The following is a 17,313-nucleotide window of genomic DNA, read 5'->3' on the forward strand; positions in this document are numbered from 1 at the left end:
GCTTTGAAAGGCCTTCTGTTCAGTCACTTTGTGTGGTGAATTTACACTCTCCTTTCTGTTGCAGATGGGATACACGGTCCAATAACACCTCCAAGCCAAGCCACTCAGTTGATGCTCACACTGCTGAAGTCAACTGCCTGTCCTTTAATCCCTATAGCGAATTCATCCTGGCCACTGGATCTGCCGATAAGGTGCGTCTGACCTGAGCCCTTATGCTAGGCGCTAATCCTGGTTAAGAGTTGTTTCTGTTCAGTTTCCCTCACTGCTGTGGGGACTTAAGAATTGTAGTTGGTCACCTGGTAATACTAATTTCCTGTTGTCTAGCACAGGTTGCTTAGTGCCACAGAGCTTTGTGTGGTGGAAATGTGCGGTCATTTGAAGGCCAATTTATTCATGTGCCTTAACATATTTTTCTTTTCTCCATATAGACTGTAGCTTTGTGGGATTTGAGGAACCTGAAATTGAAATTACATTCTTTTGAATCACATAAGGATGAAATCTTCCAGGTAATTTAGGTTCTCCATTCTTCATTATGTAACATAGTGGATTTGACTGGGGCTAGGTTGTTTAATGTTGAACCGTGCCTTTCTGAAGGTGATCCTTAAAGCGCTCCCAGATTTAATCTAGTAGTGCAATCCTTTGAGATGTATACTATTGTGGTGGATCTCTGCATCACTTGTATGTTTTGGGGAAAGAGTGCAATAAATATTATTGCATTTCTTTAATTGGATCAGTCTTGACTTCTTCTGATGGCCATCATTCAGAGCTAGGGCAGATGTTCATTTCAAACAAATCGTGTTAGTCATTACCTACGGCCAAGTTTATAAACCTACTTAGCTAAAAGCCAGCACATTGTAAATGTTTGTAAATTACTTCAGTTCTAGACAAGGGGTGGTCCTTTTTGCCTGTTTATTTTGGTTATTAGTTTGGCCCTTCTTTAGCAATTGGTTAAGACTTTTCAAACCTTTTTAGAGATTAAAAGCCATAGAACAAAATTGTAGTTTTGGCTACGGTAAATGTGTAATGATAGTGGTTACATTTTTCTTTGCTATAGTACTATTTTGAACATTAAATCTTCCCTAAAAGTAGGGGGAAATATAATCCTTTAAGAGTAATTTAATCCTTTGAGGTCAATATCCGCTCTGGGAACCAGATCATTCATGTTGAGTTACAGAACTGTGCTCTTTGCCACTTTCATCTTCTGGAGTGTGCTTTTAAAATGTTGGTGGGGTAGGGCATTCAATCTGTGTGGATGAATTGTAATTAAAAAAAAACACTTGTTTTGTCATGAGTTGTGGGGCTGTTGCTTGAAGAGATCTGACCTACACCAGCCACAGACAAATGCTTTGGACTTTTGGTAGGTGGTGCATGAATTTGGGTCCCAGATCTTGTCAAACCTCACAGATTTCCAATTATTTAAATTTTCTTGACATTTTCTTTTTAATTGCTAGTAAAGCAGTTTGTTTGCCCACATTTGTCTCTGCAAAACGGTAGTGGGGCCTTTCTCTACTCTGAAACTTGGACAACATGTTGAAGCTCAAACGACGTACTTAAAAAAGCAGCAACATTTCAACATCTCCGGTCTCTTAATTAGGACGGATTTCTGACCTTGATTGTTTCACAAGCATCAATCTTCAGTGCCAAAAGTGCATGTCGTGGAATGAATCTTCCAATAGTTGACAGACAACTGAGTGACATTTGGTTCCTCGAGCTGCATGTGGGTATTTGTGTCTTTTGTGCGCCTTCCGGCCTAACCTGTGTTAAGGCGTTGGATTGTGTGCTCCTCCATGTAAGACTTGTTTCGTTAATTCAAGTGCTGTATGTGTGGATGTTTTGTTTCTCTTTGGAGTGTATTCTTGATCCAAGTTTTAATGGAAGCATGCTACGCTGAGTTCTCATTCCCGGTCTCCTTATAGTTCTGTTCCCATTTTTACTCATCCTCTGTTATTGGGTGCGTGATCGCTAGGCTGCCTGCTTCTAAGCGCAGTGCTGCTCAACTTGTATGCATCCTGTATCAGTCGTCCTGTCCCCCTTGTTTCTCTAGTTTTCTAGTTCTAACTAGAGTTGTATCTGAGGTTTTCTTTCCCCGATGACTTCTGTTCTGTGGTTTCTTGTCCTTGAGACCAGACGTCTTGCGCTCCCTAGGATTGATGGATGTCTGCTGTAGATTTTAATTTGTGACTCATCCCATAAAAAAGTATTATAATAGAAGTGATTCAGGTGTGCACTTTTCATGATATAAATACCTTTATACTGACCAAATCAATAGAGGTGTTTGATTTTTTTTTGCTAAATTTGCATTGTTCATGTAATTCGAACGCCTTAACACTATGGTGAATGACTTTGTTCACCATGTTTTTTTTAAATTAAAATTCCTAGTATAACTCCCTTTTGGAAATGAGGCTACCTTTTAACCAAGGAGCTCAGAGCCATTACAAAGCAACTGATACGCTGCACAAAACGCAGGGGTCCATTTGTAGAGGCATTCAAATTTAGTATCTTGAATTTGTGGGGAATATCTAGACCTGCTATTTCGAAGACTGTGGTATAATTATAGACCTTGGGTTAGTAATACACTTTATTTACTCAGTAATCAAGAAGCAGATACTTCATTTGTACATCTAATCCAAGAGGGAGTCTTCATGCTTTTCTGCCTTGAGCCCTGGCGATGAAATCTAACAGGGTTGATAACTGGTGTTTGCTTTTAGTTTCCAATATTGAGGCCCTTAAATCCAGCCTGTATTTGTGGCAATTAGTGATCAACAATCATGTACAAGTGGTGGCTGCTAGCTAGGGTTTGTCGAAGCACATATGTTTGACTCATTAGGAGAAGGCTGCTGTGTTCAGCATGACCACTTCTGCTAGTAGGTCTCACTTCTGGCTTTGGATGTCTTCACTTTTACTGTAAGTAAAGTATAAAATTCTGTACCTACTTTCGATGCGGAGGTTAAGTTGATCAAACATACCTAAAAAGTGTAGAACCTAGACAAACAAGTTTTCATTTTTGGTTGAGCCTTTTAATGACACTTAAATCCATGTCTCAACCTTTTCTGAGGCAAATGCAATATTGGAATCCTTTGAATGGTGGAAGACTGAATAAACCTGACACTGCAGCCTCTTAGAGCATCTTAGAGGTGTATTGCCTTCTGTTCATAAAAATTCCTTCAAAGCTCACTCCACCAGAAAAACTAAACTCATAAGAACTCAGAAAACAAGCATTGGCAAAGCAAATGACTCGCTTATGCATGGGCTATTGGCTTGCCAAATATTTAAGCAATTTTGAACACCAACGTGGCAGCTGTACAGCATGGCTAAAAGTTAGTGCTGTAAAATAGTGGGGTGTTCTGGAGAGGCATAGTCATGCAGCTGCATAGTGTTGTGGAGGGAGTAGATTGTAGTTGAGTGGAAGTGTGTGGAGTTGCTTGGCTTCGATGGGTGTTGCTTGGAGTCGTTTTGCAGAGTAGTGTAGAGGAGAATATTGTCAGTGTAGTAGAGTGGAATGGCAAAGTGGCATAGTGTCATGGAGTGTCAGAGTAAAGTATTGGAGTGGACTGTCAGAATAGAGTAAAGTGGCTTGGATTCGCCTGGAGGGAGTTGCCTAGAGCTTTGTAGAGTGGCATCGTATGGAGTAGAGTTGTGGAGTTGCATAGAGTGTAGTAGAGTTTGCTGCATTAGAGTGGAGTAGAGTGGAGTAGAGTGCAGTGGTGCACAGTAGATTAGAGTGGTGCAGTTGCAGAGTAGTGTATAGTGGCGGAGAGTGTATTGGTTTTGAGTAAAGTGGTGTAGTGTGGAATATAGTGGCTGAGAGCGCAGTGGCATTTAGAGGAGTCGTGCATTGTGGAATACAGTGGCATTGAGTAGATTGAGTACAGTGAAGCAGCACAGGATAGAGAAGCTGCATAGAGTGGCAGAGTGCAATGTTGTGGAGTAGACTGTTTGAGTGCAGTGGTGCATGGTAAAGTGGTTAGACTGTTGTGCAGTGGAGATTGCAGTGGTGTAGAGTAGGTTGTTTTATAATGGATTGATGCAGGGTAGAGTGCAGTTGCATAGAGTGTAGTGGTGCAGAGTAGAATTCAGTGGCTTAGAGTGCAGGGTTGTGGAGTGGTGTAGAGTAGAATACATTGGCGTAGAGTGATGCGGAGTAGAGACTTAAAGAGGAATGGTGCAGAGTGCAGTGACGAAGAGTGGGGTGGTGTCATGTGAGTGGTGTAGAGTCCAGTGGCGTAAAGTGGAGTATGCATTATGTGGTAGCACTACCCTTACAGACAACACATCTTCAATTGAAATGACCAATGAACTTGTACAGACATGCAGTTTAACTGATAAGAGTACAGAGCACAAACTGTGTGGAAATGTCATCGCCTGGTGTATTGGTTTGTTTTGATTGTATTCAAATATATTTCCTCCATACTTCTGAATTACCCCATGTAGCCTGCATGAGTTTCTCATAAATCTTCTCACTTTGAAGTCAGAAAAAGAAAAGTAAACACCAAGCTCCCTGGAAGAGAGAACCTGACATTTGACCTCTTTGAATGCACAGCAAATGTGACAAGATCAGAACAAGATTTAAAGGCCTGTTTACAGAAATTGAATACTGGTGAATGGATACAGTAAATATGATTTGGGCAAGGAAAGGGACTAACTCCAGCATGACAGCCGAAAACAAATAAAGCCAGCAAATATAAAGAAAAAAATGTGAGTTGCAAACCAAAAAGCCAATAAGCAACTTGCAGATTGCATTCCCAGGGAAGCTTTCTGAATGGTCCCAGGATGTCTTTAGCAAACCAGACAGCTGGGCTATCTGATGGGCTTAGACCTAAAAAGTGAGGTTGGGTAGATCTTGCTGTGGATTATACTGTCACCTTTTGAGATGCTGGGTATTCTGTCGGTAAACTTGTAAAGGTGGGATTGCAGCACAACCCTAATGTTATGCAGTTTTACTGAGAATGTTTCTTCATTTGTGGAAGAAAATACTTAGCAGGAATTCCAACGCTCTAGTGTCGAGACTCAATACTTTTACATGGAACAAAAACTGCTTGACGACCCGCTGCACCCAGTGCCATAAAAAAAAACATGTCGGAGTCTAAAAGCCCCAGACTTTGATTCAAAATCTAGTAGTGATGGCCACCGAGACAGACTCAAAATGACTGGCATAACCAGCATTATTTGCACTTGTATGAGCACTTTCTGCACATATTTAGAACGTCATTAGGCAATTTACCATGCAGGTTTTAAACCCCAAATGACACTAGATACTGTTGCTGGTATTGACTTTATGTCGGTCGTTAGACCATAAAAGTACAAGATACTTAAACACCCCATTTCTCCAAGGACCATAAGGCCCCTACCTAATGGAATGAACTGCAACCTTTTCAACTTCCAGTGGAAAAATAACGCCAATTGGTCGGTCTTCAAACCCATGACAGAACTTTGAAGTTTTCAATATTGCAAAATTAAAGCCCACTTCTCACACCAAAGATCCTGTCCCTGCAAAAATTAGTACATAACCTAAACCACATCATCACCCTGGTGTTTGACTAAAATCGTCAATACTTCGCTCGTCTTATTTATTTGAAAAGTTTTATATAGTGCTGGCAAACCCGGAGGTATCAGAGCGCTTTACATAGGAGGTACAGTTGCTTCAAGAACGTAGTTACATAATTACAGCAGCTTCAACTACAAAAAGGATGGAGAGATAGGAGTTATAAAGGCATGGGATTAGGTATGGGGAGAGGAAAAGCAGGCAGGGGAGAGAGAAATTAGGGGAAGAGAGGAGTGAGGGAGGAAAAAGGAGAGGGAGGCGTTGGGGAATGCAACAGGCGACTAGAAAAGAGACAGTCAAACGAGCGGATGGGTAGGAGACGGTCAAGGGGGGTCCAGAGCCAAGCTCCTCAATAGCCACGTAGGGCAACTCCATCGGCCAAAGGTTGCTCGGTTGCCGAAGTACAAGAAAGGGTAAAGATAACAGCCTAGATGGATCGTCAAAAGTTACAGGTAGGGGGCCTAGCCCGTTGCAAGGTGAATGGGTTCCCAGCGATAATGGAAACATTCCTAAACCTCCATTATGTGACATTCCCTTAACACTGTGGACTCTCTTGGAGGGCTACCTGAGACTCCAGGGCAGAAATGCAGGATCCCTCCCCAACAAGGAGAGAAGGAGTACTTTGACAAGGGGTACATTAAAGGAGGCCGATTAAGGCCTTTTCCAATTATATATGCATCCCAAGCAATGTGGACTCTCTCAGAGGGGAATCTGAGACTCCGGGGCAAGAATGCTGGATCCCTCCCCAACAAGGGGAGAGGGAGTGCTTTGGCAAGGGGCACATTGAAGGAGGCCATTAGGCGCCTACATCCCTAGAGCAGCTAACCTTGAAGGTAGAGGGTCAAATCGCACCCATTCCCAAAAATCCCAGGGCTGACCCAAATTCTCAACAACCATACACCTATCTCCAACCTCCAGCTCCTAGCCAAAACTATGGAAAAAGGCATCTTACTACAACTTAACCAGCATATAGAGGATTTCAAACTATTCGACTCCTTCCTCCGGTTTCAGGGAATGCTGTAGCACAGAAACTGCCATGCTCCTTATCGCAGATAACATCCATAGATCCCTAGACGAAGGTGATGCATGCATACTTATCCTTCTTGACTTATCAGCGGCCTTTGACACTGTGAATCACCCAGCCTTACCGGAATCACTGAAGATACAATCCGGTTTCAATGACACAGTTTTAAAATGGTTCACTTCTTACCTGCAACACCGATCACGACAAATCAGAACCCTGTCTTGCCTCTCTAAACACACACCTGTCTCTCTTTGGCGACCCCCATGGTTCTATCCTCTCCCCCTCACTTTTCAATCTCTAAAATGGAATCCCTCACTATCATTCTGAATCAAGCAGAGATCAAATTTCACCTCTATGCTGACGACACCCAATTCTACTACAAAATCATATCACCCAGTGACGTCCTACATCTCAACATCACACTGAGTAATATACAATCTTGGTTTAACTCCAACCATCTAAAGTAAAACCCCACCAAAACTGAAATAATTCTTTTCTCCCCAAAAAAGTAACCACCTTCCAATCAAAGACTGGATCAGTGACCTGAAGGCTCTAAATTGTTCTCACTCTATCCAACTCTGCTAAATCTGTGCTCCTCACCCTGGATAATAACTTCATGAAAGATCACATCAAAAACTCAGCCAAAGGAGCGATTTACACACTAAAACACCTAAAAAACTAAACAAAAAAACATTAATTCCCTAGGAAGATTTCAAATGGGTCATTCAGTCTCTGGTCCACCAAATTTGACTATGGGAATGCTATCCTCACAGGGACCCCAAAAAATCAACTCTGCCCCCTCAGATCAGTACTAAATATGGCAGCCCAGCTAATAACAGACATTAAACAATATGAACACATCACCCCAGCACTTAAGTCCCTCAATTACAAGACTGCCTGTATCAGCCACAAAGCCATCCACTCACACACTCCTGACTATTTAGATAACAAACTCATAAAAGCAGGAAGAACCAGATCACTGAGAAGCTCCAACACACCTCTCGTTCAAGCCAAGGCAGAGGATAGCCAACCACAGCATGCAAGGAAAAGGCCAACCTCCATCGCTTCGGGACTTGGGCCTCTCCAGTGACGAAGAGGACAACGTCGCCGAGGGGCGAGATGACTTCACGGTCGTAGAGACAGATAAAACTACAAAAGAGGTAGGAGACACGTCGACCCCTAAAGCACCAACAGACTTTCGAAAAACAGAGTCTAAGTCCACGAAAGGAGCACTGGTGCCGAAAATTTAGACTGCCGCAGCTGCATCCAGGGACAAACAGCCCAGCGGATCCTTTGAAAAGGACTCCTACGCGGTGAAAACACACGAAAAACCTAGGTCGTCGAAGTAGGCCCCCGAAGGCTTCTTTGAAGTAGACGTCTACGTCTAAGAGATCGTCCGAAACACTCGACGCCGAACTGACCACCGAGATGGTAAGAAATAAGAAGGCTTGAAGCCGAAATGGATAACATCCTGCAAAGGAAAAGGGAATTCAACAAGCGGATCAAGAGGTTCACCATGCCGGCGAAGACTATCGTCGAAGTCAAGGCGAAGTTCGATGCCGAAGAGCCGCCCGAAAACTCCCGAGCTTCAGGAACACCAAGAGGAAGAGGGCCTATACTATTTCGAGGAAGGCGAAGAAGACCAGCGCACGAGTTTGGACTTTGCATCCTCTGTGGCACATGACCTGGATTGGCAGGACCCTTCGAGGCCTTCGCCGCCAGATGACATTGGGATCTACAACATGGTCATCAGGAACACGGCAACAGCTTATGGAGTGAAACTAGAGTAAGAAAAACCAAAAGCCTGCTTCCTCCTAGAGACCCTGCTCCCCACTCAAACAAGGAGTCCTTCCTCCCCGTGCTACCAAGTGTCCTGGACCAGGGGGAGGGGCATTTAAAGAACCAGCAAGCTGCAGGTCTGTCACACCCAGGACAGAGAAAAAATAAACAACTCCTCTAAGGATCCTCCCTACATCCAGGGATCCGTCACAGCTGTCTCCATCATTGCAGCAACAGCCAGAAAAAGGGCCAACGTTCCCACAAACTCTGGCCCACCACCTGACAAAGAGTAGGAGGATAAACCTCACTGGAAGGAAGATAGAGAGGAATGCAGCAGTACACTGGCGCATTGCCAACTCTAATGCCCTACTCAACAGGCATACATACCAGCATTGGGACGAGGTTGGACAACTGCTCAAACACCTCCCTGAGCAATACCAACAGAGGGCAACACACCTGGTGGAGGAAGGCAAGAATATAGCCAACTCATACCTAAAATCAGCCCTGGATGTGGCAGACACGTCCAGCAGGCTCATGATGATCGGGGTCACAGAGAGAAGGCATGCCTGGCTGAGAATATCAGGCTTTAAGCCGGAAGTACAGAATAACATCCTGAACACCCCCTTCAATGGTGAAACCATGTTCGGAGCACCAGTGGATAAGAAACTCACCCAACTCAAAAAGGAAAATAAAACTGCAAGGTCCATGGGGGCCTTGCAATTCAGAGGAATGAGGAGAGGCACACCGACACGGAGGCCAAACGGAAGAGGGGGAAACCAGCCGGGAACGTCACATCAGACATTCCAGCAGGGCTACCAGGGCGACAACCAAGCACAGCAGGCCCTGCAAAAACAAACCTGGCAATACCAGCCTTGGGGCCAGTCCTTTTGTGGGAGGGCGAATGTACGAGGGCAAACAAAGGGGGGCCAGCAACCCACTTCAAAGTGACTCCGCACTACCAACCGTGCCCACCCACACAACACCTCTCGGAGAGGAGCACAACAAAGTCAGCAAAAAAGGGTCACACGGACTAAAGATCGAACATGTAACACCAGTAGGAGGTAGACTAAAACATTTTTTCCAGGAATGGAAGAGAATAACAGACAAATGGATACTGAACATCATACAGTTCGGATACTGCATAGAACTGGAAAAGAAACCACCAAACAGGAAACCGAAAAGAAAAACACACTCCACAAAAGAACTAGCCCTACTCGCAGAGGAAGCTCAAGAACTCCTCCTCAAAGAAGCCATAGAAATAGTACCATTCAAAGAAAGAAACCACGGAGTGTACTTTAACTACTTCCTCGTACCAAAGGTGGACGAAACACTAAGACTCATCCTGGACCTACGGTTCCTAAACCAATACATAAGAACACAAAAATTCAAGATGACATCTCTTCAAGAAGTCATTCCTCAAATAAGGGACGGAGACTTTATTTCCACCATAGACCTAAAGGACGCCTACCTACACATTTCCATGAACAGACAGCACAAACCTCTACTGAGATTTGCCATCAACAAAGCACACTACCTGTTCACCGCCCTGGCCTTGGGACTAAAATCCGCAACACGGGTCTTCACCAAGTGCCTCACTGCCGTGGCAGCGCACCTGAGGAGGGAAGGGATCCATGTATACCCCTACCTCGACGACTGGCTCATAAAAGCAAGTTCCTACAAACAATGCAAGGAACATGCACAACGGGTCACAAACACTAACGGAACTGGGATTCTCAATAAACTGGGGGAAATCCTCAATGGAACCAGAGCAAGTGAAGATCTTAGGTGCACAGATCAACACCGTACAGAGCAAAGTGTTCCCCAGCTACAAGAGAACACTTGCCCTGCTGAAGGAGACACGTCAGTACCAGAAGGGGCGAGCTCTGACAGTGAGGACAGCGAGCAAGATCATGGGGATGATGGCGTCCTGCATACACCTAGTCCCCAATATACGGCTACACATGAGACCATTCCAGGAATGGCTGCAACAACAATGGTCACAAGCTACAGGGAGTTAGGAAGATCTAGTGGTTGTAACGCACGCAGTGCAAGAGGAGATAGCGTGGTGGAACAAGGAGACCATAACAGAGGGGAAGCCTTTGACACCACGAAACCCAACAGTGACCATCACCACAGACTCATTCCCAGAAGGGATGGGGAGCGCTCATGAACCAACTCAAGGTGCGGGTCCTGTGGACTCAAACAGATGCGATCAGGCACATCAACTACCTGGAGCTAAAGACCGTGTTCCTTGCCCTAAAAGCCTTCCAGAAACAACTGTACGGGCAAAGAGTGTTATTACAGACCGACAACACCACAACGATGTTCTACGTCAACAAACGGGGAGGAACACAATCAGTCGCACTATCCAACCTAGCGCAGGACATATGGACAGGGGCAATCCCACTTAAAATAGACCTAGCTATACACCTACCAGGGAATGACAACGTGGAGGCAGACTGGCTCAGCAGACTGACATCGGCATCCCACAACTGGGAGCTCAATGCACAAGAAACACAAAGGCTATTCAAGAAGTGGGGGACTCCGACAATAGACCTATTTGCAACACACCAGAAGGCAAAATGTCGATACTTCGCATCCAGGCTACCAGGGGAACAATCACAAGGGAATGCCCTATGAGTAAGCTGGTCGAAAACATTTGCCTACGCTTTTCCCCCGATACCACTGATGCACAGGGTACTCAGCAAATGCAGAACCAGCAACATGACGCTGATTCTGGTGGCACCACAGTGGGCCAGGCAGTCATGGTTCTCACAAATAGTGGAGATGGCGCAGGGACCGCCGCACAAGTTCGGGAAAAGAAAGGACTTGCACTCCATGCAAAACGTAGAGGTACTGGAGCCAGAGAGATTCTGCCTAGCAGAATGGCTCCTGAAGACCTAGTTTGCACATCTGATACTGCTGGAGCACACTCTGCGGGTGCTACGAGAGGCAAGAAGGCCTATCACACGGAGGTGCGATGTGGCAAAATGGAAAAGATTCACACAATGGTGTATCAAGGAGAAACTGCACAAAAAGATGACTATGGAATCAACGGTGCTAAAAAATTTAACGCACCTACTCCAATCAAACCTAAGTTCCACCTTGCTGAGGGTACACCTAGCAGCGATAGTAGCCTACACAAGAGGAGAGACCGGAAAGAGCTTCTTTACATCACAAGTAGTAAATAGATTCCTGGAAGAGGCTAAAAGAATAGCACCACCCAAAAGGATGCCACCACTGGCATGGAACCTTACTTTAGTCCTAACGGAGCTTATGAAGGCACCTTTCAAACCCATTCATAAGACATCACTACAAATGCACACAATGAAGACAGCCTTTCTAGTGGCAATCACCTCGCTGCGCAAGGTAAGCGAACTGCAAGCGCTAACACTGCAAAAACCCTACATTCAAATAGACAATAATAGGGTGGTAATGAGAACTGACCCACACTTTATGCCAAAGGTGGTGTCAAGGTTTCACATGAACCAGACAATACAAATACCAAGCTTCTTTCAGAAAACATCCACAAGCGTAGAGAGGGCACTGCACACTCTAGACGCTAGAAGTGCAGTAATGCATTGCATGGAAAGAACTAAGGAGCACAGGAAAACAAAACAGTTCTTTGTGTCCTTCGCAAGCAGTTTCCTGGGTAGACCAGTAACAAAGGGCACCATTGCACGATGGATCGCACAAACAATACAATTCTGCCACAAGCAGGCAAGTCAAGAACTAACAGGGGGCACAAGCCCACTCTACCAGGAAAAAGGGAGCAACAATAGCCTTCCTGGCTAACACACCCATTCAAGACATATGCCTGGCGGCAACATGGGCTGCAGTGCACATGTTCACTAAGCACTACTCTGTGGATATACAAAAGAACAAGGAAGCACAAGTAGGACAAAGTGCTTCAACCTATATTCAACAACCAACGCTCATCTTCCACCCAACCGCCACAAACGTAACAAACCCCTACAAAGTCTTTGCACAGCATAGTGAATCCAGAAAGATTCACGCTGCAAAACGACTACTTTCTTACCTGTCGGTGTAGTTTTGCAGCCTGAAGATCTTTCTGGGTTCGCTAACGAACCCACCTGCATCCGCCAGAAAGATGAGGCAGGAGAAGAAGGTGGAAATACAAGGAATAATATACAAACAGACACTTTACGAGACAAAGTGAAAAAGCATTTACGTTGAGGAGGAACTTGAAAACATTGCCAAGAATTCACGAACGGAACACAAAAAAGAATCCGAAGATGGTGCCCAAAGGTGGGAGCTTCTGCAAGAAGCGTGCCGACGTCACAGGAAGTACACCAGAAGGTGGGACGTCACCGCCCACCTGGGCTACGAAAAAAAAAAAGAAAAGACTACGATTCCGGACCAAACCACTAGACCGCGGAATAATGCACAGCATAGTGAATCCAGAAAGATCTTCATGCTGCAAAACTACACCGACAAGTAAACTATTTGTTTTCTTGGGTACCTTGAGATTCCCCCCCCCCCACCCAACCACCACCACAGCTTTCCTTTTCCCCATGCTTTCCTTTTCCCCATGCTTTCCCCAGAGATTTTACAGCAGACCAGTGGGTGATGGAAGGAAAGAAGAAAATCAACTTCTGTTTCAAGTGTTTCCACTAGTTCAACGATATGTGGTTGGCGCCCCCAATACATACAGTACCTTGTTCAGTAGTTCTTAGGGAGGTGGCCCGGCACAGTCTCGCTTCTCCCGGGATCTGACAGTCCTGCACTGGGCGTCCTGCACTGCATTGTAAAAGGCTGCACTTGGAGCACGATGGCCACGCCTCCCTGTGATGCCAGCAGCAAGTGGCAGGTGCACCCTGGGACTGGAGGTCCCACCAGGGTGTTGCAAGCTATGTTGGGCAAAGGAAAACAGCTGTTGCCCCCCCCTCAGCTCAGAGGCGTCCTGTAAAGCATCCCCTGGATACAAGCCTTAGGCAATTCTAAAACTATGGTATACAAGTCAACATGCACAAGGCGTTTGCACTTTTTTCTATTTTTGTTCATTATGTAATCATACAGTTGGTGGTTCTTAGCATCAGAAAAGTTAACTTAAATTGCACAATTACTTTTCAAACTCTTTATTGTATTGATTTTTACCAATCAAAGTATTACTTGATTCATAGAACTTCTTCGAAGCTAAAAGTTAATCAATACTACCTTTACTTCTTCACAGGTACAATGGTCCCCACACAATGAAACCATTCTAGCCTCCAGTGGCACCGACCGAAGGCTTAATGTCTGGGACCTAAGGTGAGCGCAGCAACTGACTTTGAGGCTAATGTTTGCTCATGAGGACAGCTATTGACAGTATTTTTGATGGCCTAGGATCTGAGCAATAATTGTATCTTTCAATACCGGAGTCTACTTTGAGGATATTATGCAGAAAGAAAGTACAATCCCGCGCAGATCCTGTAGGAGCTTTAACACCCAATTGGGTTTTGTAGTGCTTGTAAAATTCCAAAGACTTCCCATCTCATTTAGACAGCCAGCGATCTGGGGTAATTTAGGAGGTGAATGTGGAGTTAGGACTTAATATGTGCACACTACATAAATATTAACTTGTGTACCCTTCTGGGATTAGAAGTGTGGAATGCATAGACTACTGCCCCAGGATCCAAATATGCTCCCAACCCCTAAAGTAGGCAGTACTTTAGTCCCATTTTGCTTCTTGCGTCCTGGCAGTAAGACTTTTCTATAAAACCCTAGGTTTATTTTGTGATCCTGGGGCAGGGTGCTGTTGGTCCTCTAAGACGCTATACACTCACACCGCAGGACACAGTTGAACTCAATTTTCACCTCCAGCAACCGCATGAAATACAACCATGTCTCATCACTCAGTGGTCCACTTCAGCATCTACAGCCCCCACATCACCACCCTCAAGATGATTTGGAGCAAAATCTGAGACCAGCTGGGTGAAAACTTTAACACCTCAAACCTTGCTCCAGCCAACAACCTGGAACAGGGAGTAGAAAAGCTTCAATGCCTGGATCGCCATTTGCACAGACCACATCGTCCCCATCAAAAGCAACATCCAGAGTAAATCCTCCCAAAAAGTCCAGCTCATACAGTGAAAGGAGACTGCAAACAGTTGAAGGCAATGGCACAACATCAAAGACACCTCTGACAGGGCTGCCTTCATTCAGTGCCACCCTCAGAGCCACCACCCGCCCCCACCCTCCTTGCCTGCTGAGGGCAACAAAGACCGCCTTTGCTGCTTGCATCAAAAACATCAGGAAACTTTTCAACATCGTTAAAGAAATCTCAGACCCGGCTGCCAGCGAAAACAATATCACACCCTCAAAGGAGCTGTGCGTCAACCTCGCCCACTTCTTCCCCGACAAGCTCGCAACCATATATAGAAACTTCGAACCCACACCTACGAACTGCGACCGCTACACCACCACCGTAACCTACATGAACCATACACTAACCAACTGGAATATCCTCTCCATCCAGGACGCCACCTCCACAATGGTAGCCATCTACTCTGGAAAATCCCACAGACCCATGCCCGCACCACATCTTCAACCTCAGAAATCTTAAAAACCTCTGTCGACCACAGCGAACTCAAACTTACTGGCCAATCTCCCAGCTCAGATTCCCAGCGAAGGTACTGGAAAAACCTTTAACAATCCACTCATGACACACCTGGAGCAGAACCAGCTACTCAATGCCTCCCAATCCGGCTTCTGCAGCAATCAGAGCACCTAAACTGCCCTGATCACATCACTGACTACATACAAACCTTCCTCGACTGAGGAGAAACAGCAGCTTTGATCCTCTTCGACCTCTCAGCAGCCTTCACCACTGTATCCCACCATACTCTGAAAGACTCCACCACATCAGTATCCAATAGGACATGCTTATATGCATCACCTCCTTCCTCCCCGGAAGAACCTAGAGGATCCACCTTCCCCCTCCTAATTCAGGGAGATCACCTGCAGTGTTCCCCAGGGCTCAGCCCTCTGCCCCATACTCTTCAACGAATATGACTACATTGGCCAACATCGTCAGAACCTACGAACTCAACCTAATTTCTTACGCAGATGGCACCAGACTCACCTCACTCCCGATGACCTCACCAGAACCAACTTCCACAGATGCATGACAAACACTGACTGCATGATGAACAACTGCCTGCAGCTGGACACAGACAAGACGGAAGTACTGATCTTTGGCAATAGCAGAAACCCATGGAATGACTCCTGGTGGCAATCAGACCTAGGACCTGCACCCACTCAAACTGTGCTAGAAAACTTCATTGGCAACAATCTCACCATCAATTCACAGAGCAACGCTGTCTCCGTTGCCTGCTTCTTCACTCTGCGCGTGGCACTTAAGATCTTCAAGTGGCTACTCCTTCCGTGACAAGCCCTCATCAGCTGACTGGAATAAAGCAATGGCCTCTATGTAGGAATTGCCACACCCCACCTACAGAGAGTTCAGACTACACAGAATGCCACAGCCAGACTCCTCCTCTGCCTTCCCAGACGAACTTTCATCTCACCCCCCCTCAGGAAACTCCACTGGCTTCCCATACAGAAGAGATACCAATTCAAGTTGCTGACCCATGCTCACAAGGCTCTACACAACCATGGACCTGCCTACATTAACAACTTCCTGAATTTTCCTCAACCTTTGAGAAGACTACGCTCCTTCTCCCTTTCACTTTCCCATAGTGAAAGGGAGGCCATATGCAAATCAGTATGACCCTGTGCCTCATGGGAACAGTCCAGTCCGAACTGCCAAGCTTTGTCTGAACTGGGGTGGCAGAGTGGGCTAAAGAACGGTGATGGATCAAACCCAGATCTTTTGACTGGGTGTGAGTGTTTGATTGGTTCAGATGCTCCGTCCATCTTCACCCCCTTTTGTACCGCTTTGGCCGCCATAAGTGTGGCAGGGTATGCTCAGACGTGAGTCCCTTGCTCACTTTGCCACTGGATTCAAGCAAGCCGGGCTGAAGACGGCTGGAATGCCAGAAACCGGTCCTCGGAAGCTTGTTTCCGGTCCAGGGAAGGCATGGCAGTTCAGGCTGGACTGTTCCCATGAGGCATAGGGTCACTGATTTGCATATAGCCATGTCTGAACTGGGGTGGCAGAGTGGGCTAAAGAACGGTGATGGATCAAACCCAGATCTTTTGACTGGGTGTGAGTGTTTGATTGGTTCAGATGCTCCGTCCATCACCCCCTTTTGCACAGATTATAAAAAGTCAGCACTTTGCATGATATCACATAAAATAACATTAAAGCCCTGTATTTCTAAACGAATGACTGCTTCTGTTCCACATCTGCCAACATCCTTCACAGTGCACAGAGGGCAGTGATTATCTACAAGGTTGATGTCTGAACTACTAATGTAGGCTAATGTTTGACACCAGAATGTAGCTCCATGACTGTAGGTTTAAGGTTAGCATATCGGACTTGAAGTTAGGGCAGCTGCTGTCTAGATTCTTGGGGTTCTGCTTGAAGTGGATAATTTCACATGTAGTGTTTAGTCCAGGATGGTAACCTCTGAGTGCAGCTGCTGACTGGATTTGCTATTTTGGACCAGGCAGTGGGACAACTACTGGCTGCAGTGCTAATATTTGGTACCCAACAGCAGTTGAAGGCTTGGTTAATTGTCTTGGCTACAGTAACATCTGACTGCCTTCTCAGACTTTGTTACCCATCTTAATACTACCATACTGCTGCATTTCTGGCAACTTTTACCCCAAAAATTCTCAGTGAGCAGGTCATCGCGATCAGTTCTATTTTTTAACCCCTTCGCTGCGGGGGTAATTCCCCACAGTGAGGGGAGGGGTCCGCGGTGCTCGTGCTGAGTCCAGCTCGTCATGAGCCACAGTGGAGCTGTGCTCATGACAAGCTGGGCTCGTCACAACCCCGCCCACTGATTAATTCACCCGCACAGGCAGGGAATCAATTGTTCGTGGGTGACGCACATCCGTT

The 17,313-nt window shown here is 45.7% G+C and overlaps 1 protein-coding gene across 2 annotated transcripts in view; it reads left to right on the forward strand.

Moving 5' to 3' along the window:
* The window catches only part of RBBP4 (RB binding protein 4, chromatin remodeling factor), a 218,478-nt gene that overhangs the window by 163,253 nt on the left and 37,912 nt on the right, over positions 1-17,313 (forward strand). For both annotated transcript variants that reach the window (XM_078680737.1, XM_078680736.1), the window contains exons 7-9: positions 65-191; positions 429-506; positions 13,540-13,616. In XM_078680737.1, the coding sequence (XP_078536863.1) occupies positions 65-191; positions 429-506; positions 13,540-13,616 (282 nt within the window). The remainder of the gene's footprint in view (positions 1-64; positions 192-428; positions 507-13,539; positions 13,617-17,313) is intronic.

This window comes from Lissotriton helveticus, chromosome 3_1 (assembly GCF_964261635.1).
Source record: "Lissotriton helveticus chromosome 3_1, aLisHel1.1, whole genome shotgun sequence".
Lineage (NCBI taxonomy): Eukaryota > Metazoa > Chordata > Amphibia > Caudata > Salamandridae > Lissotriton > Lissotriton helveticus.